Raw genomic sequence first — 25793 nt, 5'->3', positions numbered from 1 at the left:
AAGAAAGCTTTAAAGAATATGCTCAAAAGTGGAGAGATTTGGCTGGCAGAGTCAAACCTCCTATGACTGATCGAGAGTTAGTGGACATGTTCATGAGCACACTGACTGGCCCATTCTACAGCCATCTACTGGGAAGTTCCTCGTCAGGTTTCACTGAACTTATCTTGACAGGTGAACGGGTTGAAAGCGGCATTCGAAGTGGAAAGATACAGGCAGCTACTTCTGCAAGCACCAAAAAGTCCTATCAGGGAAAGAATGAATCAAATGCTGTGTACAGTGAGAGGAAGCATAACAAGAAGAATCGTGACCATACTGTTGGGGCAGTTACGATTGCAGCACCACCATCTCAAAACTTCCAACACAGACAAGACAGGCCGAGAAGGCAGTTTACCAAGATCAATATGACTTTAGCACAGGCACTACAGGGTATGCTAAAGGCCAATTTAATTACCCTCAGAGATCCTCCTATGAAGCCCAACACTACTTCTCCTCGTTATAATCCCAACGCCAGGTGTGCGTACCACTCCGACAGCCCGGGGCACGATACAAACGATTGTTGGCCGCTGAAGAATAAGATTCAGGATATGATCGACGATGGGGCAATTGAATTTGATTCTCCGGTTACTCCTAATGTCATCACTGCCCCTCTGCCTAACCATAACGAGACTGTCAATGCTGTGGAAGATGCTGATAGCGATTGCAACCTGGACAGCTGGATTTTCCCAACAATTGGTGACGGACTCAACAACTGGAAGGCTGAAGACACTATCCCGATTTCCTTTAGTCAGGAATAATTGTTATTGCTTATTTAATGTATCAAATTTGGTTAAATGTTTTGTCATTTTCATAAGCATATTCACATTCAATAAATCAATGGACTCTTTGCATTCAAATATTGCGCTCTTTATCTTTCCTGTCATTTTTCAAACAAGCTATGTTTTCTTGCACACACTCACGTAACAATTTGCCGATCCATACCCACCCTGGATCCTGTTGATAATAGTTTTGCTACTGTTCATTATGACTTTGAAAATCCGATCTACCAAGCCGAGGATGGAAGTGAGGAAGATTGTGAAGTCCCTAGAGAACTTGCCAGACTGGTACTACAAAAGACTATACAGCCGCATGAGGAATCAATTGAAATTGTAAATCTGGGTACTGAAATAAACAAGAGAGAAGTCAGAGGTTTCTTGGGGCACTCGAATTACATTGCCCGATTCATTCCACACTTGACTGCTATCTGCAAACCCATCTTCAAATTACTAAAAAGGAAAAATCAAGAGATGGTATGGAATGATGAATAACAAAATCAGGAAATATCTCCAAGAACCTCCAGTTCCGATGCCACCAGTTGAAGGAAGACCTTTAATCACGTATTTGACCGTGTTAGAAAATTCAATAGTGTGTGCTGGGGCAACATGACGAGTCTGGTCGAAAAGAGCATGTCATACACTGCCTTAGCAAAAGGTACCGACTGTGAAACAAGATACTCACAGCTCGAGAAAGCTTGCTGCGCTTTGGCTTAGGCTGCTCGCCGACTAAGACAATATATGTTGAATCATACCACTTTATTGATTTCTAAGATGGATTCTATCAAATATCTACTTGAGAAACCTGCTGTCTCCTGAGAGAGTTATCATTGATAATGGTACTAAACTGAACTCTGCATGCAGTTCAAAATAAAACACCATAACTCTTCTCCGTACCGGCCAAAGACGAACGGCGCCGTGGAGGCTGCTAACAATATCAAGAATATAACAGTAACATACAAAGGCTGGCATGAGATGTTACCTTTTGCTCTTCGTGGTTACCGCACTTTGACAGGGGCAACCCCTTTCTCTTTAGTCTATGGAATGGAAGCCGTTTTACCAGTGGAAGTTCAGGTTCCCTCTCTAAGAATTGGGAAAGATGCAGGCTTAGATGAGAATGAATGGATTCAAACTCGACTCGATCAGATAAATTTGATTGATGAAAAGAGACTTGCGGCTGTTTGTCATGGGCAGATATATCAGAATGCATGACCCAGGCATTTAACAAAAGAGTTAAGAGACAGGTGTACCAACTTGGCGACTTGGTGATCAAGCGTATCATTCTACCACAAGGTGATCCCAGAGGCAAATGGACCCCCACATACGAAGGGCCATTTGTGGTTAAGAAGGTATTCTCCGGTGGAGCCATGATACTTGCTACAATGGATGGCGAAGACTTCCCGCATCCTGTGAACGCGGACATAGTTAAAAAATACTACGCATAGCAGAGACCCGCTAGGTCGATGTACCTAGGCAAAAGTAAGGGCATCCCGGCGAACCAAAAGGGTTCGGGCAAAAATTAGGGATAAATATATAAAGACGTATACCCGGCAAGTCGAAAACCTGAAAAGGCGGCTTGAGCAAAAAAGGGTATCCCGGTGGACTGAAAACCTGAAAAGGCGGTCCAGGCAAAAATTAGGGATTAAAGCGTATGACTATGCCTCATTCTCTGTCTGCTTCAACCAAGTTCAAGGGACTGAACAAGCCAATCACTTCTATCCGACAGCAGGAGATGAGATGCTTGAAGACATAGTGACAGTGGTGGAATTGGAATCGATAGGACTTTTTCTGCATAGCTTTTTCTTTGTTTTCTCGGCAATTTCCTCTTACTAGGATTTCTGTCTCCTTGTACACGATTTGCCTGTTCATGGGCCCTCTTTCAAATCAATATAATTTTGTTTCCAAAAGATGATTTCATTTTTACTTTTCTGTTTTGTTTGCGTAAACGTCCATTGATTTAACTTGAATTGATATATGCATTTGAATATGATCTATGTTTATCAAAATACATGCATAAAATAACAATGACAATTACTAAAGGACTTCAGGATCGAGGAGAAGGTCTAACCAGACTTTCCAATGAATCTGTTGCCAATACTATTCCCCGGGCAAAGCCAGCTATTTCCCAGAAGAAGTCGATATCATCAGACAGATTGATCATCTCTTCCATCCCCAGTCAGGCTCTGTTGGATATTTCCACCATCAGACAGAAATCAAGTATCCTCAGCTAAGAAAGGGTCATCAATACAAATATCTCCGACCAGAAGACTGAGATTTATTTCCCCAGTAGAGTTCCCTGGAAGAACGTTTCAGACACATAGTGCATTCATTGCATCATTTCGCATCACATACCTACATACAATTTTCATTCCGCATCATAGGCATTACATCATACAATGCCCTCATTTATTCCAGACGCATAATTCACTCATTACATCATTTCCCAGCATACGCATGCATACAACATTTGCATCTCATGCATCATGACATGGCATGAAGCTAACTTTATTTTTCAGGTCAAGTATCCTCTTGATACAATCAAAACAAAGGTCCATTCAGACGGACATCTTTATCAATTACAATCAGAATTCAACTACATCTTTCAGATAAACTCCATGTCAACATTCATTCTGACATCCTCATAACGATGGCATCTATAAGCCCATCCCAGAAATTTATTGCAAATACAACATATACAAATACTATCAGATACAGCCTAATGTACGGTTCACTCTGATTTAGCTCAACATATGACTCTTTCAACTCAAATGCGATCTAGCGTACGATCCATTCTGACCTTCAACAACTCAGATGCGATCTAGCGTACGATCCATTCAGACCTTCAACCGCTCAGTGACAGTCTAATGTACGACCAAGTTAGACCTTCAAGTCCCCGGATTCTGCTCAGTGACAGTCTAATGTACGACCAAGCTAGACCTTCAAGTCAGATTCTGCTTAGTGACAGTCTAATGTACGACCAAGTTAGACCTTCAAGTCAGATTCTGCTCAGTGACAGTCTAATGTACGACCAAGTTAGACCGTCAAGTCCTCGGATTCTGCCCAGATACAGTCTAATGTACGACCAAGTTAGACCGTCAAGTCCTCGGATTCTGCTCAGATACAGTCTAATGTACGACCAAGTTAGACCTTCATCTCCTCAGGTGCTACCTTCGGACAGGTACATTCCTGAATGTAGTCGGGTATACGGCTACTCCCTTGCTCAGGTGCTACCTTCGGACAGGTACATTCCTGAATGGTAGTCGGGTATACGGCTACTCCCTTGCTCAGGTGCTACCTTCGGACAGGTACATTCCTGAATGGTAGTCTGGTATACGGCTACTCCCTTGCTCAGGTGCTACCTTCGGACAGGTACATTTCTGAATGGTAGTCTGGTATACGGCTACTCCCTTGCTCAGGTGCTACCTTCGGACAGGTACATTCCTGAATGGTAGTCTAGTATACGGCTACTCCCTTGCTCAGGTGCTACCTTCGGACAGGTACATTCCTGAATGGTAGTCTGGTATACGGCTACTCCCTTGCTCAGGTGCTACCTTCGGACAGGTACATTCCTGAATGGTAGTCTGGTATACGGCTACTCCCTTGCTCCGGTGCTACCTTCGGACAGGTACATTCCTGAATGGTAGTCTAGTATACGACTACCCCCTTTTATCATCAGATGTTACCTAGTGTACGGTACATTTTTGAAGTGTAGTCTAGTGTACGACTACCCCCTTTTATCATCAGATGTTACCTAGTGTACGGTACATTTCTGAAGTGTAGTCTAGTGTACGACTACCCCCTTTTATCATCAGATGTTACCTAGTGTACGGTACATTTCTGAAGTGTAGTCTAGTGTACGACTACCCCCTTTTATCATCAGATGTTACCTAGTGTACGGTACATTTCTGAAGTGTAGTCTAGTGTACGACTACCCCCTTTTATCATCAGATGTTACCTAGTGTACGGTACATTTCTGAAGTGTAGTCTAGTGTGCGACTACCCCCTTTTATCATCAGATTCAGCCTAATGGACGGCTCATTCTGTTCAGATACGGTCTAATGTACGACCCAATTTGACCTCAGATGCTACCTAGTGTACGGTACATTTCTGAAGTGTAGTCTAGTGTACGACTACCCCCTTTTATCGTCAGATTCAGCCTAATGGACGGCTCAGTCTGCTCAGATACGGTCTAATGTACGACCCAATTTGACCTTCGTCTCCTCAGATGCTACCTAGTGTACGGTACATTTCTGAAGTGTAGTCTAGTGTACGACTACCCCCTTTTATCATCAGATGTTACCTAGTGTACGGTACATTTCTGAAGTGTAGTCTAGTGTACGACTACCCTCTTTTATCATCAGATGTTACCTAGTGTACGGTACATTCCTGAATGGTAGTGTAGTATACGACTACTCCCTTTTCAGCAGATTCAGCCTAACGGACGGCTCATTCTGCTCAGATATGGTTTAATGTACGACCAAGTTAAACTTTCATCTCTTCAGATGCTACCTTCGGACAGGTACATTTCTGATCCCTCATCCCCAGCAGTATATAGCACACGCTGACTCCCCAGCGAAGGCAACAGCAGGATGGATGATTCATTATACGGTCTAGCGTATGACCCGGTATGACATCCATGTCTTCAGACATCGTCTAATGTGCGACGCCATCAGAAATTCGTCATCAAACTTCCTAGAGGGCATCTTTAAGCCCATCTCCATCAAGACTAGCTCCTGATTGACAAGCGCAAATTTTTGGGGCATTCTAGTGTTCAATAATCTTTCACCTCCAGACCACGAACGACACATACCATTCTACTCTCTCGGTTCAAGAATATTGAACAGGGGCAGCTGTCATACCCCAAAATTTGCCCATTAGTATTTCAAGACATTTTTCAAGGCATTCCGAATCATTTTTATGACACTGATCTCGAATGGACAAAAGCCCAGCTCGCGAACGGCCCGATCCGGAAAATGGCCAAAAACTGGCCTGTTCGCTACGCGTTCGCTACCAGCTCGCCTAGCGAACGTTCGCTACTAGCTCGCCTAGCGAAGCAAACGTTCGCTACCAGCTCGCCTAGCGAAGCTGACAGACAACAAAAAATTTCGGGCTTCGTTCTGAGCCCATTAGGTCATGAAAAATGGCATTATAAATACCAGCACTTCAGTAATGAAAAACGAAAAAAAAAGGAGAGAGGAGAACTCTAGCAAGCAAACCCTAGCGCTCACAGACGGGAAACCCTGAAGGAAAAGCCGGCGGCCGCAAAGCTACCTCCGTCCAACTCAATCCGGCTCGCCAATTCAGCATTACCACTCCATTCCAAACAGGTTTGCACTACTATTATCGCTTTATTTTCTTGATTTGCATGTGATACCGCTTTATGTTCGTAACTTGCATGCGATATTATAATTGAATTCATAAACATATTTGAGGTTTTGCATGTGAATTTAAGTGTGCCTGAGTATTGTGAATGCTGAACCATGTAATTATGTGTTGGATGCCATAAGCCATGCCGCAGGTTGAAGTCATACTATTCTGAAATTCAAAACCCGCAGCCGCTCGCTAGCACATCGCTAAGCGAGCATGTAGCGAGTGTTCGCTAGGCCTTCGCTAGGCGAGGCAGAGGCGAACGGAACAGCCATTGATATTTGTTATGTTCTACGCGTAACCTGATCTATTCTATGTTAATTATGCACTGTTTTGCCTGACATTCCTGCTGCTGTATTTTCTTTTGCGGTGTAATCTTCGATTACACCCCGATTTGGTATGCTAACCCGTTTGTTGAATTTTGCAAAGGTTCATATGGCCCAGGAAAAGATTGCCGTTAGGTCTTCCACTTTATTTGTGGGATACCCTTGTGGAGGCTCACCCTAAATTGCTTAATTAATTTTAATGTGTTAATTTTAATAATTAATTTTAATAATTAATTTTAATGTATTAATTTTAATGTATTATTTTTAATGTATTGATTTTAATGTGGAGATTCATCATAATCACCTAATTAACTTTAAAATGTGGCCTTTAAATATGTGATCTCGGACCTCTCTTTTGCCTTATGATATTACGGTATTACGGTCATGTCCCGCGAATGTGGGGATACACTTAGCAAAGACCCTTCGGTTAAATCATCATAAAATAAATCATGGTCCCTCGGATGTCGCCTTCGAAAATACGATTTTGTCCCTCGATGACCCTTCGGTGTAGCCTACGGTTAAATGATGATCGTCCCTTCGAATGCTAAGGTATCCTTACAACTGTTGCCTTCAATGACCTATCGATGACCCTACGATGACCCTTAAACATCCAAAGGGTAAAATTACTTACTTCTCAATAGTAAGGACAGTTTTACCCTCATAAGGATAGGAAACGTTCATAACGACCTCAGGAAGGTATAACTCTCAATTACTGGATCATAACCTAAAATATTTTTCACACCCCACACCTTTCAAAACATCCTTTAGAAAATCACCACTTGGTATACATTCATACAAGAATCATTACCGAGTTATATTTGTCTAAACAACTTTCAAACTAAACGAGATAACCACTTTGTATACATTCATACAAGAATCACTACAAAGTTAAATTCTCTTTTCAAAACCTTTTCTAAACCGCTTTCAAAATCAAACGAGATAAATACTTTGTATACATTCATACGAGAATCATTACAAAGTTAAACTCTCTTTCAAACATTTTTTAAGCAATTCACCAACACTTTTTTCAGACAAAAAGATAAGTGATCCAGCAATTAAGAGCCCATGGATAACCATGGATACAAAGGGTGCTAATACCTTCCCTTTGTATAATGTACCTCCCGAACCCAAAATCTATTGAGGTCTTTCCTGTTCTTTTCCACCTTTCCTTATTGGATAAAAGAAAAGTCGGTGGCGACTCTTGCTATCCGCGACATTGCGATAAAAAGCAAAACACACCAAGTCAGTTCACCGTATGACAGTCAGTAAGGGGAATGAACTACAATAGGTGTCCGAAACACGCTATTGTAGTCTATCGAAATATATTGGACCACATTGGACATGATGATGTAATACTCCTACCAAACTATATTTTAATTTAAAATTACTTCTCAAATTATTTTCCATCTAACCATTTGGTTTTGTTTAACAGTTTGTTTGGAGGCCATATCTGGGTCTGAATCATGATGTGAACCATGACGATGCTGCAGTTTGGACAGCGAAGACACCGATTATCCGATTCACTACAGTTGAAATGCACCAAAGTGACCGGGTCAAATTGCAGTTTGGAATGCTACAATATATTCCAGAATCTCCCACGTGTTTGGGGAATTGGCATCAAAAGAGGGTCGATGCACAGTGGGATTATTCTGACTGGAGAGACTTTGCAAAAGACATGTGTCGTCAATGGAGGAATCGACGACAACACATCTTGAACGAACCAGTCATCCAAGGTGCAAGACCGACGCAACAATATATGGCATGGTTTAGGTTTGTAACTACTCAGCAATTTCTATCTGAGCCGCGGTATTTGATGGATCCGCGTCAACTTGCTTCGTCATCATATGCCCCGCCTCAATTCACCACCCATCACCAATGTGAACCCACCCAAACTCAACAACCAACCACACAACATCAACCGGCCGCATACATACAACAAAAGCACACCCAACATCGCAACCCGTTCATGCCAACCACCCAACAACGAACCATCCAACGTCGCAATCCATTCATACCACCCACCCAAACACAACACCAAGAACCAAACCCCGCAACCACAACCGTTTATAGCCCAGATGATTCATATGGGTCACGTCATCGTAGCCCCCCACCAATTAACACCCAACCACTGTTTAACTATAGTATGCCCTAAGAACCATTGCTTCGTTTTCAAAACGACTCAATGGCTCAGTTTGGGCAACTATACCGTCCCCAACTCACCCAACCCCAACGCCCTAACTACGATGACATGGGCACCGAACTCCATTACGGAAGCGCCGTTGGCCAGAGCCCCTCCGGATATTGGGAGCAAATGATGACACATCTATCAAATACCGCTGGAACTTCTGCCGGACCTTCCAACCAGTCATCGCTTGATCAGGTCAGCACCCAAAGACCACAAACACCTCAAGAAAATCGTAGGAGACATCGGAGACAACCTAACGCACTGGGATGTGGAACCGGGGGACGTTATAATCGGGCGGGTCATTAGGTTTTTGGTCTTTCTAATGTAATCAATTATTATATATTTAATGAAGTTATTTTATTTTTATTTTTATTTATTATGTATTAAATAATAAATTTTAAATATTAAAAACAAAAAATATTATAAAAAAATATAATTAAAAAATATTAAAATAGAAAAAAATAAAAAAAAATAATAGGAGGGGGTGTATGCGCCAGATGTGGTGGCGCATACACCCACCAAACACACACACTAAGGCGCCATTGCCCTTGGCGCCTCCTTTAGGAGGGCCATGTAGGCTCTGCTGACCTTTGTAATTATTTCAAAGTTCATTTGCATTGATTGCATTTTTGCATTTATTGTCAAAAGTCTATTGAACTTGCATCTTTGATATTTGAATTTGTATTTCAAATATTGAACTTTCATGTTTTTAATTAATTTTAAATATAAGAAAAAAAAACAAAAATTTCATTTTATTAATTAATTCAAATAATTTATTTTTTTAAATTACATTTCAACATTAAATTATCATCACTACAAGACATTACAAGTACATGAATAATAAAAGAAGATAGACAATTGACTTATTGGTCCACATGTTTGACCCTGTTGGCCAGACTTTTTGACAGTTGACCAACAGATTCCATCTAAATCTTCATGCTTCAACCTTGCATCCTTGCACTCCGAAATGCAAGATTTTGTGTTTGGTGAAGCAATTTCTCGATGCAGAAACTTATTCATTAATCATAACCTCCTTAGCACAGTTTCTAATCATCATGTGATTTATGTTACATTTATTAATATGAATCAAAAAGCTCTTCCCAAAAGACTCTTCAGAAGAATGGTAATCTAGTTTTTTTCATGGTTTTGAAACAACTAAGGTTTCATTCAAAAGTTTAACAACTTGTCTCATATAGGGACGAAGAATGGATGACTATTGTATGCATAGAGAAGTTGTCAAGAGCATAAAATTCATCTTCCTATAGTAGAATTCACCTGTTATTAAATGATCTATAAGCTCCATAATATCATTATTTTTCAACAAAGGTTTTTCCCACAAAACAAAGCTTTGTTGTAAATAATCAAGTGTTCTTCTCCCACGTACCAATTCTAAGAGCAATACACCAAAAATCAAATGCACATGTTATCTCACCTACAACAATAGCCACAAAACAAGTCTCAAGCATTTGATGAGTGTAACCAAAGTTTCATTGATCCAGCTTTTGATTTTATAACAAATGTGAGTCCAAATATAACAATTGCAGTGCTATCAAATGATGATAACATGTTACTATCTCAGAAAGACAGTGTAACTATTTCTATAAAAAAGAGAGTTTTAGGCCATCAGAGAAGCCTCACCATTGAAAAGGACACGACACTTGAGGGAAGCTCTGCATAGAAGCATCAATATAAAGCACCGTCATCAGATAGAAACTGGAAGATTGCATCTATTCTTGTGCCTAAAAAAGACTGGTTTATTTGTGTTACTGCTATGCAAAGAATTGAAGGTCTGGATCTAGGAGACGCTACTACTCATTATCCTTGTTTTCATGGACTCCTGAAGCAACATAATGGACCTTTAAGTACACAATTGTCAGACAGAAGATACAACATTGTAAAACAGGCTTTCAATTTATTGTGCTTTTAGTCATTTTGAAGCATATACTAAAATGTTTTTACCAGTCCTTTTCAAGCTGGTTGTGATTACTGTGCTTGTTTGCCGACTTTGCAGATAATAGCATAAAAACGATGTTGCATAATTGCATCAATAGTTTGTAAATGTTGTTAACCAACATGGCTTGGATGAGGCAAAACCTAAAAAGATTCTCAAAATTATGCATGTTTCTGGTTTAAAAACATCACATGTTACGGGTCATTTGCAGAAGTATAAAAATTATGCATGACATTGAAGAATGTTGAGACTCTCTTCTCTCCTTAACCCAACTGCACCATAACACCCTTTCCACCCTCTGTTTTCGCTGGCAACCGCTCCCATTCACCATGAACACAAGCAAAGCCACCAAAAACATCACAAAATCTACTCCAAACACCATCAGAAAACAACATAAAACCCGCCACTGTGATTCCACTCAACACCATACGAACTTACAGTAACATAACCTTCAATTGCTTTCACCCATCAACTCCTTTAACAAACCCCATTGTTCATGAATCAAACCAAACCTCCATACCTTTATTTCTCTTCAACCAACCAACAATCTCTAGCGGTCCATCTTTCAAACCACACGACCAACCACCTGCTCTGAACATAAAAATGATAACAGAAGCACTACTTTTATATATTCTGTTAATATGAAAATACAACCTTGGTCTTTATATAGATCCAAAGTTTTATACTTTTATAGGAAATTAAAACAGATAGATACTATTAATAAGCCACTATCTCTTGGCCTTCCAACTACAACAGACTCTTTGTCTTTCCACTAACTTATTAATAGAAACCACTTAATATAACATTAAAGTTTATTCAAGAAAACTCCCCTGTAAACTTAAATATTTCTTCTATCCATCATGCCTATCAATTTCTTGCCTCTGTCGAAAATTTCTTTCGATAATGGTTTTGTGAAAATATCTGATGCTTGATCCTTGCTTGCTACATGCCTCAATTCGACACCTCCTTCCTTCACATGTTATCGAATGAAGTGGAAGCGAACGTCGATGTGTTTGCTTCTTTCATGGTTCACTGGATTCTTTGCTAACTCAATTGCTGATTTATTGTCCACTTGTATTACTGTTGCACCCACCTATTTTACCTTCATTTTGCTCAACAATCTTCTAAGCCATATTGCATGACAAACACACCAAGATGTTGCCACATATTCAGCTTCACACGTCGAAAGTGTTACTATCGGTTGCTTCTTAGAAAGCCAAGTAAATGCGGTATTTCCCATGTAGAACACATATCCTGAAGTGCTTTTTCGATCATTTATATCTCCGCACCAATCATTGTCGGAGTAACCAACCAACTTGTAATCTTCTATTCTTGAGTAAAACATTCCAAATGTCAATGTTCCTTGGATGTACCTGAGGATTCACTTTATTGCCTTCCAATGTGAATATGTTGGCTCCTCTATGAATCAAATTACAATTCCGACACTTAAAGAAATATCTGACCTTATACACGTGAGATAACGAAGACTACCTACCAAGCTTCGATATTTGCTTGCTTCGACACGTTCTCCTCCATCAAATTTCGACAACTTTGCACCTGGTTTCATTGGCGTCGAAATCGGATTACAACTTTCGATCTTATATTTTTTCAATATTTCTTTTGCATATTTCTCGTGTGAAATAAGGATTCTTGTTTCTTCTTGTCGAACCTCCAGACCAAGAAAGAATCTCATCAGACCTAAGTCTGTCATCTCGAATTCACGTGTCATTGTGTCCTTGAATTCTTCTATCATCTGACCATTGTTACCCAAGAAGATTATATCATTGACATAGAGAGCTACAAGTAACATATTACCTTCATTCTTCTTTATGTACAAAGGATACTCGTAGAGACATTGCTTGAAACCATTCTCATTGAAATATGTGTCGATGCGTTTATTCCATGCTCACGGTGCTTGCTTCAACCCATAAAGCGCCTTCAATTTTAGCATTTTTTCTTCTTTTCTGACTTTCATGTATTCGGGTGGTTGTTCGATGTAAACTTCTTCTCCAAGCACACCATTTAGAAATACTGACTTGACATCCATTTGAAATATCAGCCATTTGAATTGAACATCTTGAGAAATGAGTAATCAAATTGTCTCCATTCTTGCAACATGTGCAAATACTTCGTCATAGTCAATTCCTACTTTCTGCTTGTATCCCTTCACAACAAGTCGCGCCTTATACCATTCTATTTCGCCTTGAGCGTTCATCTTTTTTTTGAATACCCATTTCACACCAATGGGTTGACTTCCTTTTGGTAATTTTGCTAGTTCCCATGTGTTGTTACGTTCAATGGCCTTAATCTTTTAGTTCATGACAGTTTTCCATTTTTCGTCTCGCAGCACCTCTTTGAGGTTAATGTTTTAAGTATCTTCCAAACGACATACAAGGTGTACCTCTTTTGTCGTATCATGCAAATCTTGCAGACTTCGCATTTTGGGTTGTATAGGTTCATCTTCATTGTCAGAATCTTCAAGTTCTGCTAAAATGCTTGTAGGTACAGCGACCGATGATTCTCCAATTTCGACGATAACTTCTGTCGAATTGTTCCAGTCCCACTTGCTCGCTTCGTTTATTCGAATTTCTCTACTCACTATCACCTTCTTAGTTTTGGGATCGAATAACTTGTACCCTTTTGTCTTCTCATCATACCCAATGAATATGTACTTCGGACTTTTGTCTTCAAGCTTCGTTTTTTGTTGATCTGGTACGTGTGCATAAGCCACACTACCAAATACTTTGAGATGAGAAATTGTTGGCTTATATCCGCTTCATGCTTCTTGTGGTGTTTGATCTTCTAACTTCGAATATGGACATCGATTCTGAACATAAATGGCACATTGTACAACTTCTACCCAGAATTCCTTTGGCATGTTCTTTCTCTTAAGCATTGATCGAATCATGTCGAGAACTGTTCAATTCTTCCTTTCAGCCACACCGTTTTATTGAGGTGAATATGGTGTAGATAGAAATCTCCTTATGCCTTATTCTTCACAATACTTCATAAAGGTTGTCGAAGTATACTCACCACCTCTGTCAGATCGAATGGCTTTGATGTGTCAGTCATTTTCCTTCTCCACCATTACTTTGAACTTTTTGAACACCTCGAATGCTTCAGATTTTTCTTTCAAGAAATAAACCCATGTCTTTTGTGATAAATCATCGATAAAGTAAATGAAGTACCTTTTTCCACTGAAAGATTCCGGAGTGATTGGCCCACATATATCGGTATAAATCAGTTTGAGAATATGTTTAGCTTGATATCCTGCCTTCTTTTAAAATGAGGTTCTTATTTGTTTTGCTAAGCACACGTTCTTCACAAAACTTTCCTTCATAGTCCATGCCTGGTAGCCCGTGCACCATGTTCCTCTTTGCCAACCTTCTCAGACCAGCATGATGTAGATGACCAAAACGTAGATGCCACAACGATGCTTTGTCTTCGACATTGACTTGTAAACATTTTCCTCAAACGCTTCTCAAGTTCAGTTTGTACATTCGATTTCTCCCCATCCCAACTTGAGAAATCAGATGCCCTAGCTTGTCCTTCAAGTGTAATATCCGATCTTTCATGAATGTCGAATAACATTTTTCTGTGAGTTGCCCCAAACACAAAATATTGGTCTTGAGACCTGGTACATAATAAACATCTTGGATTGACCCAGTCAAATCATCCTTCTGCAAGTAACAAATCGTACATTTGCCTTCGACCTTCACTTTCGATGCATCTCTGAAAGACACATGACCATCTTCAATCTTTTGCATTTCTTTAAACAGGTGTTTGTGACCATACATATGATTACTTTCCCCTGAGTCGAGATACCACATAGTGTCATTTTTCGTGTCTACTTCTTTTTGAGTAATCAACAGAAAACCTTCATTCGTTTCGGCTTCCAAAGCTAGATTGGTTGTTTCCTCGATAATCTTTTCCAAGATGTCCCACTTTACCATAGTTATAGCATTTGTAGGAGTTGCAATCCTCCGCGTAATGACCATACTTCCCACACTTGTAGCATTCAAAGTTGGAGTAATTCGACCTACCACCTCTTCCTCGACCACGTCCTCTTCCACGCCAATTTGGTTGATTCCACTGTCTCTTCTCTTTATTATATCCTTCAAGATTGCTGCTTTGACCACTTTAACCACTTTCACAACCCTCACGACCACATCCTCTACCTCTAAAATTTTGAGAGTAGAGTACCTTTTCGTCTTTGATTGACTCCTTGGTTTGATGTGCTTCTTCGACTTCTTCCTCCTTCTTTTCTATCTTACGTTGTTCGTGTGTTTGGAGAAAACCAACGAGCTCTTCGACTGAGAGCGTCGAAAGGTCCTTCGACTCTTCTATTGCACACACAATATTCTCAAATTTATTTGTTAAAGATCTTAGAATCATTTCGACAACTCGTGCATCAGTCACCATTTCGCCATTTCTAGTGAGTTGGTTCACCAATGTTTGTACACGCGTGATGTGGTCAGATACAGTTTCTGACTCCTTCATCTACATCCTCTCTAATTCTCCACGAAGAGTTTGGAGTCGAACTTGCTTAACTCGGTCTTCTCCTTTGAACACTTTTTCTAACGTGTCCTATGCTTCTTTCAACGTAGTCGAACCAACAATTTTTTCAAAGCCTGATTCGTCAGCTGCTCGAAACAGCATGTACAATGTCATCTTATCCTTTGATCACGTCTCTTTCAACGCCTTGTTTTGAGCTGCCGTATATCCCGTAGTGTCTGTTGGTTCTTCAAACCCATCTTTGGTTACCTCCTACGTATCTAGAGATCCAAGAAGAGCTTTCATTTGGATACTCCAGTTTTTGTAATTTGACTTCGTTAGTCGTGGCAGTGGCATTTGACTCATCATGTTTTCCATTAGCTCTGATACCAATTTGATAACATAAGCACTACTTTTATATATTCTGTTAATATGAAAATACAACTTTGGTCTTTATATAGATCCAAAGATTTCTACTATTCTAGAAAATTAAAATAAATAGATACTATTAATAAGCCACTATCTCTTGCCCTTCCAACTACAACAGACTCTTTGTCATTTCACTAACTTATTAATAGAAACCACTTTATATAACATTAAAGTTTATTCAACAAAAAACACAGCCACTATAGTACCACCTTCCTTACTACTCCCTCCATAAAACACATATGCAACAAAAACACATCCACTTATTTACCTACAACCTTCTGCTTCACCACCGGGAGAGATGTGCAAGCAAGCACCACCATCGTGACAGTAAACCTCTTGTTACTTGCTTTGTTTTTATCTTTCGATCCGTTTTCTTAACATGAAAGTTGTTGATCTGTTTTTGTTTTGAAGAAAGGTTCATTTTTTTTGTTAAATGTTAGTTTGGTTTTTATAGAAATAGAATGTATGTTGTGAGAAAGGGAGTTTGGAAAAGTATGAAAAACATTTGAGAGAGAGAGAGAGAGAGAGAGAGAGAGAGAGAGAGAGAGAGAGGGCGCCTCCGCCGCTGGGTGCCCGGCCGGTCGGCCCCTGGTCGAGTTTTTCTCGACGGTAGTGAAAGAGATATATGTTATCGTGATGCTTTGTTTCTTTTTTTTAGGCCACGTGTCATAAGACCATTAGCCATTTTCTAAGATTTAAAAAAAAGTGAGGTGTTGCTAACATGGGGCGCTGCCTCATTTTCTGATTGTTGTTTTTTTAATTATTTTATTTATTTTATTTTAATTTTGTTATTTTCTTTTCTGTTTGTTATCTAGAGTTTTTGATGGATTGGGTTCAAGTCTATTTTGCTCATACACCCTACCTATTCATTTATACACTCTTTTTCATTTTATTTTATTTTAACTTAATGATCGATGAATTGATTATTTAATTGATTAATTAATTAGTTTATTTTACCATTTACTTTATTTGGTAGATATATTATTTAATTAATTTCATGCGTCGATTTTATCACGTTATGATTTCGAAGCTTAAATTTAATTTAGCTTTCGAAAATCATTTGAACGCATAGATTTATGCTCGACTTCTCATATAGTGATTCATACATGAATCCATTCTAAGTTAGCTTAGAGATAAATTTAATTTTCTTTCGATTTCGATTGGCTTCCGGTCCTGTGGCTTACTCTTGGGCCTTCTTACAATGAGTTCGATTTATTTCGGTCTCGTGGCTTACTCTTGGGCTTTCTTACAATGATCAATTTTCTTTTTGTTTTTTTGTATTTACTTGTTTGGTTGGTGTATCTTTTACATCAAACACACTCAAACCTTTTTGTCCTTAGCATAATTATTCAAAACCGTTTTCACAAACGAAATGTATTTTGTCTCGAGACGATGCTAGACAATGCTTCATCCACAATCGTGTGAGTTGAGATAAGTTGTATTTTCCCGTGAATGTTGATTTATAAATCCATTGAATGTGATTCAGAAGCCCGCTCCTCACCTTTTTTGGGTAAGTAATGTTTTTCGTTGATTGAGACAAAATAGCTTTTGCTAAAATCGATCAACAAACAAACATTTTATGCCCAAAACTACTTAACTTTGAGTTCTCCATCGCACCCGAAGATACGTTAGAGCGAGATTCAAAGTCTCGTTAGGAAACCTAATAAAAAATAAACTTTTAAAGCTAACACTAATATGCATAATTAACTAAATGGTTCCCATTGAGTACAACGAACGTGATGGGTACTAATACCTTCCCCTTACGTGATTGACTTGTGAAACCTGATTAGGTTGTGACGACTATAATCACAGTCATTCATTCAGAGGGTTTATCGATATTTTCCCTTTCCCTCTTTGGGCATAAATAAATTTTTGCCATTGAGTACAACGAACGTATCTTCGCTCTTAACTAAATGCATAATTAAAGCTAACATTAATATGCATAATTAACTAAATGGTTCCCATTGAGTACAACGAACGTGATGGGTACTAATACCTTCCCCTTACGTGATTGACTTGTGAAACCTGATTAGGTTGTGACGACTATAATCACAGTCATTCATTCAGAGGGTTTATCGATATTTTCCCTTTCCCTCTTTGGGCATAAATAAATTTTTGCCATTGAGTACAACGAACGTATCTTCGCTCTTAACTAAATGCATAATTAGGGTTCTCGAGTTATTAAAACTAACCCTAACATTTTAAATCTAACACTAATATGCATAATTAACTAAATGGTTCCCATTGAGTACAACGAACGTGATGGGTACTAATACCTTCCCCTTACGTGATTGACTTGTGAAACCTGATTAGGTTGTGACGACTATAATCACAGTCATTCATTCAGAGGGTTTATCGATATTTTCTCTTTCCCTCTTTGGGCATAAATAAATTTTTGTGGCAACTCTGTTAAGTCCATCCCGCGAGCGTGCCATTGCGCTTCGCGAGGCCATGTTCTCCTTTTTCGAGGTACGAAAGCTTGGTCCAATGTCATGTTGTTCATTATTACAAAATATTTTTACAAGAACTTGGGTAAAAAAGGATCGACTAGGTATAGAAATTCTCTCTCCGCGAGTGTTTGGACACTGTTGTAGAGCTTCATGTTCAAACCCCCATCTTTCGTATTAAAACAAAATATCCAATTGAATTAAGTTGGTTCTCCTATAAAATAAAAATGATTGATTTGGTGTAGACCTTTTCCTTCTTCAATTATTTGGGCACTGCTGTAGAGCTCCCTGTCAGAATAATCATCTTCTGTTAACGAACCTTGACTTAATTCCCCACACATTTTTCACAATAATTTAGAAGAAAATGATTGATTGGGTGTAGACTTTTTCCTTCTCCGAGTGCTTACACATTGTTGTAGAGCTCCCTGTATGAATACTCGTCTTCACACTAAAAACAATCTTAACACATCAAACTCTATTTTTTTTCTTAAAGCAAACGTCAATAAAAAACTTTTCAAAAACGAACATGTTATATCTGTTCAATCGCAATACAAATGAATGTTTAAGCCTCCCATTCTCGAGCAAACAAGCAACGTTTAACTGCTAGAACACAACTTTAAGGAGCGATTTTGTGTTTAAGGAGAAGCTCCATCTTTTGAAGGGCAGGTTACGTTGGTGGAATCGTGAAGTTTTTGGTTGGTTAGACTTGAAAATTGATGATTCAGTTAACGAGATAAATGATCTTGATAAAGTATTGATTAGTGATTGTAATATCCCATATTCTCTTAAATGCTCAATTAGTTGTCAGTTGAGACCAATTGAGTTCCTATGTACTATAACTATTATTAGTTATAACAATTTGAGCTCATATGTGTTCTAAGTGTTATCAGTTGGGACCAATAGAGTAACCAGTAAAATCTGAAGAAATTAATTATTAATGGAAGAGACAGGTCAATATTAATAAGTACAAGAGGGGACATTTTTGGTAACATTAATAATTGGTCAATTGATACTGGAAGGTAAAATATCAATTGAGATATTTTGTGTCACTACTTGATATTATATATTATATATATTATATAGTACATGTATGTGTGGTTGATAAGAAAGAGCAGAAGTTGGTAAGAAAAGAGGATAAGAATAAAATAAGAGAGAATGAGAGTTATCAGGAAAAAGGAAAGGAGAAGGAAAGGAAGGAAAAGAAAGAAGAAAAGAGAAAGGAAGAGAAGCTTGGAGAAAGAAGAAGAAAGCCATGGATCTTCACCATCTCCACCATATAATCATCAACAACTACATCTCAATTTCACCTTCTTCACCAATCTTCACAATCCTCATCAATCTAAGGTGAGTTCTTAGTTAGAACTTTGGGGGATTTAGAAGCTCTTAGGGTTCCAAGGATTTAGACATAGTTTTATGAATTGTGTTGTTGTTGATAACCATAATATGATGTTCTTGTTTCTATGTATGTTGTTGTTGTCTTGGATTATATGTTGGCACATGTGTGATGTTCTATGAAATTATACCTCATATTTTTCTTGTTTTGGTGTGGATTCATGTTAGTATATGGATTGTCATGGATTAGAATGGTTAAGTATGGAGTTTGACGTGGTTAGAAGATGAAATTTTGATGTAATAGCAGTGAACAATCGATTGCACAGCAGAACCAATCGATTGGTTCATGTTACGGTGAAGAAAAGTTGAATTTTTGATGATGTCAATCGATTGGCTACAGGGATCAATCGATGGTCCATTGCAAATACTAAAAATTTGGATAGAAACTTCGTACAATCGATTGTTCATCGTCAGCAATCGATTGGTTCAATGTTTTCACTATAAAACGAGTTTCGTAAATCCGTTTTGGACGCGGTCGGAGGCGTTGGAAAGCTCTTTCAATGCTCTCTCTCTCTCTCTCTCTCTCTCTCTCTATATATATATATATATATATATATATATATATATATATATATATATATATATATATATATATATAAGTTGTTGTTTTGTTGATTGAATATACGGTTCTTGTTTTCGCCATAATTCAATAACTGTGAATCTGATTGATATGATACTTAAAGCTTTGAAAAGCTCATACAATGAGATATTGCATGGTGATGAGAGACCATGAGCTAACCAAATAATTCATGGTAGAGGATAGTGATAATTGTACGTTTGAGTTATGTTTGACTTGTTTGTATGTAACAACTTGAATAACCTAAGATAATGATGAGCATGTTGTGAGTCAGATATGCCTAGGGTTTATTGTGACATGTTATGCTACTATGTGTGTTTCTTGTATGATATTTTGATATGCTAATGTGGATGCTATAAATTGATTGGATGTTTCTGGATGTGAAATAATAGGATTAAAACTCTATAAATATGAGTGAGGAAACCTAGGAGCATAACTAGGAGAATAACTTAGAAAGATAATCTAGGTTATGGAAATCGTATGCGGTGATGCTTGGACGCAACGGTACCTAGGTGTGTATCGTGGACAAGTATTCACTTGGTAAACGAATCAATATGCTTTGTATGGAACATGTGTGGTTTATGTATGAAAATGGATCATGTTATGATGCCATGAGAATTTGTTTGATATTTTTGGTGAGGAGCTTTTGTTCCCAAAGCCCTATTTTGGTGAAGAGCATTGCTCCAAATGTCGTATTTGTTATTGTGAATTAATCACGTATTCGGAATTAGTTTTGATGGTGCACATACCACTTCAAAGGCTTAGGTAAAGCGGTAAGTGGAGATGTGGCACCAATGATTCGTGCCTCAATTGGGTTTGAGCCCCAACCATGGCGGACATGGGGGAAAGGTGGACACCTAAGTGAGTTAGAGTCCCATACGGTGAAAGATACCCTAAGTGGGTTAGAGTCCCATACGGGTGACAGTCGCTTGAAATGGGTTTGGAACTCATAGAGGACCCGATATCCACCGCAAAGGTCGAATCATACGAGCATGCATGAACCGGGTCTGGCTTAGACGTAAGTCCGTTTGGGGAGTGATGTTTCGTGAATCCGAATAGTGATTTGTTGAGTGGATGCACTCAAGTGACATGTTTCCATACATTGCGAATATCCCTTAGATACTTGAGTCTTAGTTATCTTGTGTGCATGATGCATACGTAACGAGAGATGAAGACTTGAGTTAGGATTTTATTAGAAAACCATGTAGAGCCGAGTGGACCCATAGGATAGGAGAACTCACTAAGATTATCATCTCATCTCATTATTGTTGTTATTTTTCAGGTATTCCTTGTAGGTTGAATTCAAGAAAGGGGTTGTCTACTTATGTTGCAAAGGATGCTGATTATCGTGATCTTCCGCTGCGGAGTTGTGTACAACGAAGATATTGTACATCGTTCTTAGATTTTTATTTTTAGAATTTATTGTATAGCATGTCTCATTGATGTTTTAGTTGGACACGTGTATCTAATTATGTCATTAAGCACTTATGTTGTGTCAGTACCGATTAATAACGCTTGTATGATATTATTCTAGATATATAGTATACGGGTTGTTACAGTGATAATGATAATCTTAATGTGGAAATCATTATGAAAAAGATTATAATGTCAAAGGATATGTGGAAGAACTCAAATCTTAAAGAAAGTCTCTTAAGACAAAAATAAAGATTCAATTAGCTTAAAGAGAGAGAGTTCAATACTCGGTTCTTTCATAATGTGATGAAAGAAAAATATAGGAGGCATGCTATTTCTTGTGTTGTTACGGAGGAAGGTATAAAGGACAAGGTTGGAGAGGTCAAATAAGTTGTCAGAAGTCACTATGAGATCAAGTTCAAAGAGCTGAACCTGAACAAACTGGTGCTTGAAGGATTAATTTGGGTTAGTTTATTTGATGAAAATAGTGAGTATTTAGACTACTTCCTCCTTTCTTTTCTACTGTATTAACAAGTTACCATTAAAATTCTTGGGGATGCAGATTGGATCTAGTCCCAGAAGATCTAACTCATGGAGGAAAGTTGTGGATATGCTGAAACAAAAGTTAACTAGTAAGAGTTGCTATGATCAATGCAGTGCTAAACTCTATTCTCATTTATACATTGTCTTTTTACAAAGCTCCAATTAAAATACATTAAATATATTTTAATTTTTCTTCTTTCTCTCTCCCTCTTTACACTCTTTCTCACATTTTTCTCTTTTCAACCTCTTCATTATTTAGTGTGGATTCAGTTTTAACTACTGGTATAACAAACCGTCCAAATCAAACCATTTATGCATGACGGCCCATAAGGCCAACTCATTGGCAGAGCTACGAAGCCACTAGGCCATCCATGTACTATCATATTTTAATGAGCTCGTGTTTCGTGCTTCAATAATTACACTACTTATGGAAAAAAGGGAGGAATATTATTGTACTGTGCATTATAAGAGATGACTAAAGAAGATAATTTAATAATTATTGGCAAGTGAATGTGTGGTGGAAAATGTTGCACGACACATTAGATATAAAAAATCCTTTCCTTTTTGAGTCTATAAATTACTACATGCAACAATAAACTAATGCAATACAACACCAACTAAATTGTAGCTGGTTTTTCTATTCATTCAAGCATTATGGCTTACGTTAAGCTATCTCTTTTGCCTCTCCTCTTGCTTGCCACATTTTGTATGTCTTCTATCTTTACTTCTTACTATGCATATATATATATATATATATATATATATATATATAATATATATATATATATATATATATATATATATATACTCTTATATCTTAAATTTAAGTTTAACTTTGGCATCGCCATATGCAGTTTTAATGTCCATGAAGGAGGTAGAAGCAGTTTGTCCACTTGCTTGTGTTATACATAAGCCAAAAGGATGTGGTGAAGGTTGTAAGTGTATCCCCGTTTCATTAACGGCTGGTGTCTGCAAAAAAGCATCATTTGAAGATGTTACTAGGATGGTAGAGAAACATCCTAAGTTATGTGAGTCTCATGCCGACTGCACAAAAAAGGGAAGTGGGAGTTTTTGCGCTCGTTTTCGAAATCCGGAGATTGAATATGGTTGGTGTTTTGATTCTAACCCTCATGCACAAGCCTCGTTCAAGAATGCTCTTAGCTCAGAGTTCTCAAACTTGTTGAAGATGCCGTCAGCAGTTTCTACTTAATATGTACAGGAAAAGCCATTCATGCATGATCTCTTTACTTCAATAAAATTGCTTCATATGTCTTTATTTCCAACTAAGTTTGGATTTCTTGGACACTTTGATTTCAAAAATAATATATGCATGTGTATGGGTATGAACATTGTTATCTACGGTTTTAGTTTGCAAGTAATGCAATCTAATTATTATATGTATGTTTTCTTGAATCATTTAGTGAGTATTTAATAAACATTGGAGCTTGATATAAGAGATTAACTTATTCTTCTTAGTAGGAACCACTTGTGACAAAGATCTCTTTAAACTAAAGGCACAAAAGAACACCCATATTTTAACTTGGAAAACCCCTTAATACGAGAGTAAAAATCACGGGTCGTCCATACCAAAGAAATAGCTTCATTGTAAGTAATTAAGGATATAAGAGAGTCTTAAAGTAATTTACAAACTAGTGATAACAACCGCAAATCACTGGGCAAACTAGCTTACAAATAAGAATAAAAAAAGTTGAAAAGATTACCAAAATTTGTAGCTTCAGTGCGAAACAAATATCTCTCAGCTCAAACCTTGTTTTGAAATTCTGAACAGTCAAAAGTTAGATACAAGTGTTGCGAACCAGCCATTCAACTCTAAGCTTTATTTGACGGTTAAAGAATCTGGGATCATCGATTTAGGGAGACTGGTTGCTGAAAAATGGGAATAGGGTTCTCTCCTATTTTCTCTCTTTTGAATCCATTTTTTCTCTCTATCTCTCTTAACCCTAAATAGATCTCTCCACTTAAATAAGTGAGACAAATGAGATAATCATATTTGGGTCTTTCTCCATATAGGAAGGGAGCCCAAACCCAATAAAGATTTCTTGGGATATTATATGGAGGAGACCTTTTTTTCGTCCACATGGAACAATGAGGAGAGCGATAGGTGACTTGAGTCAGCCTCTCATCTTTTTGTTACTTCTAATCTAGATTCTAGTATCATATATAAGATTTTTAAGTGGTTAGAGGTCTAATAAGTTATCCGTAGGAAACCTAAGTGTATTTTTGAGTTTTTTATTTCTTTATATTATATGGCTCAGTTAAAGGGAGGTTTTTCTATGATTGACATTTAATAGTGTGGATCATTTGGTCTGTTTGTAATGATAAGTTTTTTCCGATTCGTCAATAAACTTGAAAGATGTTGAAGATAAGAGTTTTATTTTGACTTGTTTATTAGTTTATCACACATGAACTCATCCCCCCTCTCTGTCTTCCTTCAGAATCCTACTGTATGTATAAACCTTTAGTAGATTAAGAGTAGTGATTTAATCTAGTTGAACAATGTGGTCCTGGTGTTGCTTGGGATCCTTTGGTCTGTTGATGGTAGGACTAACACTTTTAGTTTTAATTCGATTTTATGTTTATCAGGGTGCCATAAAATGGACTTTATTTATGATATTTCCTGTTTCCTTGTTAGCTAGTTTTGGGCTATATTTTTGGTAGTTGGTTTTCATTAGTTCTTGTATTGGTTGACAATGATATTGATCGTCGCAACCAATTTAGGATCTAGGAGTCGATTATGCAAGGGGAAGATATTAGCACCCCTCATGTCCGTTATACTCAACATGAACCATCGGGTTAGTTGTGCGTGTTAGTGTTAGCTTAGAAATGTTAAGCTTCTCAGGTTATTAAAAGGGGAAGAAGAATACAAACAAAAGAAAAGGGAAAAAGTTTTTGGATTTTTTATTAATGTGCCTGACAAGATTTACAAATATGCTCCAACGTATCTCTGGGTGCAATAGAAAACTCAAGGCTTACGTAGTTCTGGATAGAGAATGTTTATTTGTTGGTCTATTTTATCGAGATCTACTTTGTGTCAATCAACGGACACATTGCTGGCTACCCAAAACCAATGGAGAAGGAAAAGTTTGCATCACGGCCGAATGGATTTACAAATCAACATTTGTGAGAAACGTCGCAAGCTTACTCACATGTTCAAGTGGACGAAACATTGTTTTTACGTCATCTCAAGACAAAGTACCTTTTGATTACAAAAAGGGTTTGATGATCAATTACGCGACAATGAGAAAAGAGTTTGATTGGTTTGAATGTGTTTTGAATAATGGCGAGAACTTGGATGGGTGAGATATTCATCTCAAATCCTAGCCTCAGGAGCTCTTGGTATCCACCATGTTATGTTTCTATCTTGTTTGCAAAAGGGTTTGATATTTGATTGACAAAAGGTTTGAAGAAGTCGCGTTTAAAGTTTTGAATGGCGAGAACTAGGATTGGAAAGATATACATCTCGAATCTTAGTCTCAAGAGCTTGTGGTATCCACCATGTTCCGCTTCCATCTTTAATAACACTGATGTTTGCAAGTTCGGTTTTGAAATTTTTCGCCCGCTAATTTGATACACATTTGTAAATTGGTTCGACCGATCTGTCTGTAGATTCAAAAATTTATTTCGACTAACATTTTAGGCATTACACGTCATGAAATGCATGCTTTGATGTACAAAGATGAAAAAGCTATGACAAACTTATTGATTCGGCGATTCAGGGTCAAAATTGGGGTGTGGCAATTACAAATGAACTGATATCTACTTCTTTAAACTCTTTCAGATCCATCTCAGTTCTTGACTTTCCTCTATTAGCTTCATCTTCAGCAATCTTCCCTATTTCT

The 25793-nt window shown here is 38.0% G+C and overlaps 2 protein-coding genes across 2 annotated transcripts; one reads left to right on the top strand and one right to left on the bottom strand.

Annotated features, from left to right (window-relative positions):
* Nucleotides 1-10901: 10901 nt before the first annotated feature.
* LOC127104682 (uncharacterized mitochondrial protein AtMg00810-like) lies at nucleotides 10902-12448 on the bottom strand. Its single transcript, XM_051041852.1, has 5 exons — nucleotides 12102-12448; nucleotides 11741-11969; nucleotides 11344-11410; nucleotides 11159-11224; nucleotides 10902-11044 (listed from the first exon to the last, which is right to left on the bottom strand). Exons 1-5 carry the CDS (start codon nucleotides 12446-12448, stop codon nucleotides 10902-10904), a joined length of 852 nt encoding a protein of 283 aa, XP_050897809.1.
* A 10077-nt stretch (nucleotides 12449-22525) lies between these two features.
* Nucleotides 22526-23387, top strand: LOC127107239 (albumin-1). Its single transcript, XM_051044541.1, has 2 exons — nucleotides 22526-22639; nucleotides 22788-23387. Exons 1-2 carry the CDS (start codon nucleotides 22588-22590, stop codon nucleotides 23141-23143), a joined length of 408 nt encoding a protein of 135 aa, XP_050900498.1. The 5' UTR covers nucleotides 22526-22587; the 3' UTR covers nucleotides 23144-23387.
* The last annotated feature ends 2406 nt before the right edge of the window (nucleotides 23388-25793 follow it).

Source organism: Lathyrus oleraceus, chromosome 7 (genome assembly GCF_024323335.1).
Source record: "Lathyrus oleraceus cultivar Zhongwan6 chromosome 7, CAAS_Psat_ZW6_1.0, whole genome shotgun sequence".
Lineage (NCBI taxonomy): Eukaryota > Viridiplantae > Streptophyta > Magnoliopsida > Fabales > Fabaceae > Lathyrus > Lathyrus oleraceus.
Note: the sequence above shows the minus strand (reverse complement) of the source record. Positions and strands in the feature narration are given on the sequence as shown.

Excerpts from the sequence above, each read along its gene's own strand:
- LOC127107239 (XM_051044541.1), top strand. The coding sequence starts at position 22,588 with ATGGCTTACGTTAAGCTATCTCTTTTGCCTCTCCTCTTGCTTGCCACA. Across the intron at positions 22,640-22,787 it reads CCTCTTGCTTGCCACATTTT|TTTTAATGTCCATGAAGGAG; the intron begins GTATGTCTTCTA and ends CGCCATATGCAG.
- LOC127104682 (XM_051041852.1), bottom strand. The coding sequence starts at position 12,448 with ATGTTACTTGTAGCTCTCTATGTCAATGATATAATCTTCTTGGGTAAC. Across the intron at positions 11,411-11,740 it reads GATTGTTGAGCAAAATGAAG|TGGAAAGACAAAGAGTCTGT; the intron begins GTAAAATAGGTG and ends TTAATAAGTTAG. Across the intron at positions 11,045-11,158 it reads TTGGTTGAAGAGAAATAAAG|TGGCGGGTTTTATGTTGTTT; the intron begins GTATGGAGGTTT and ends GTGGAATCACAG.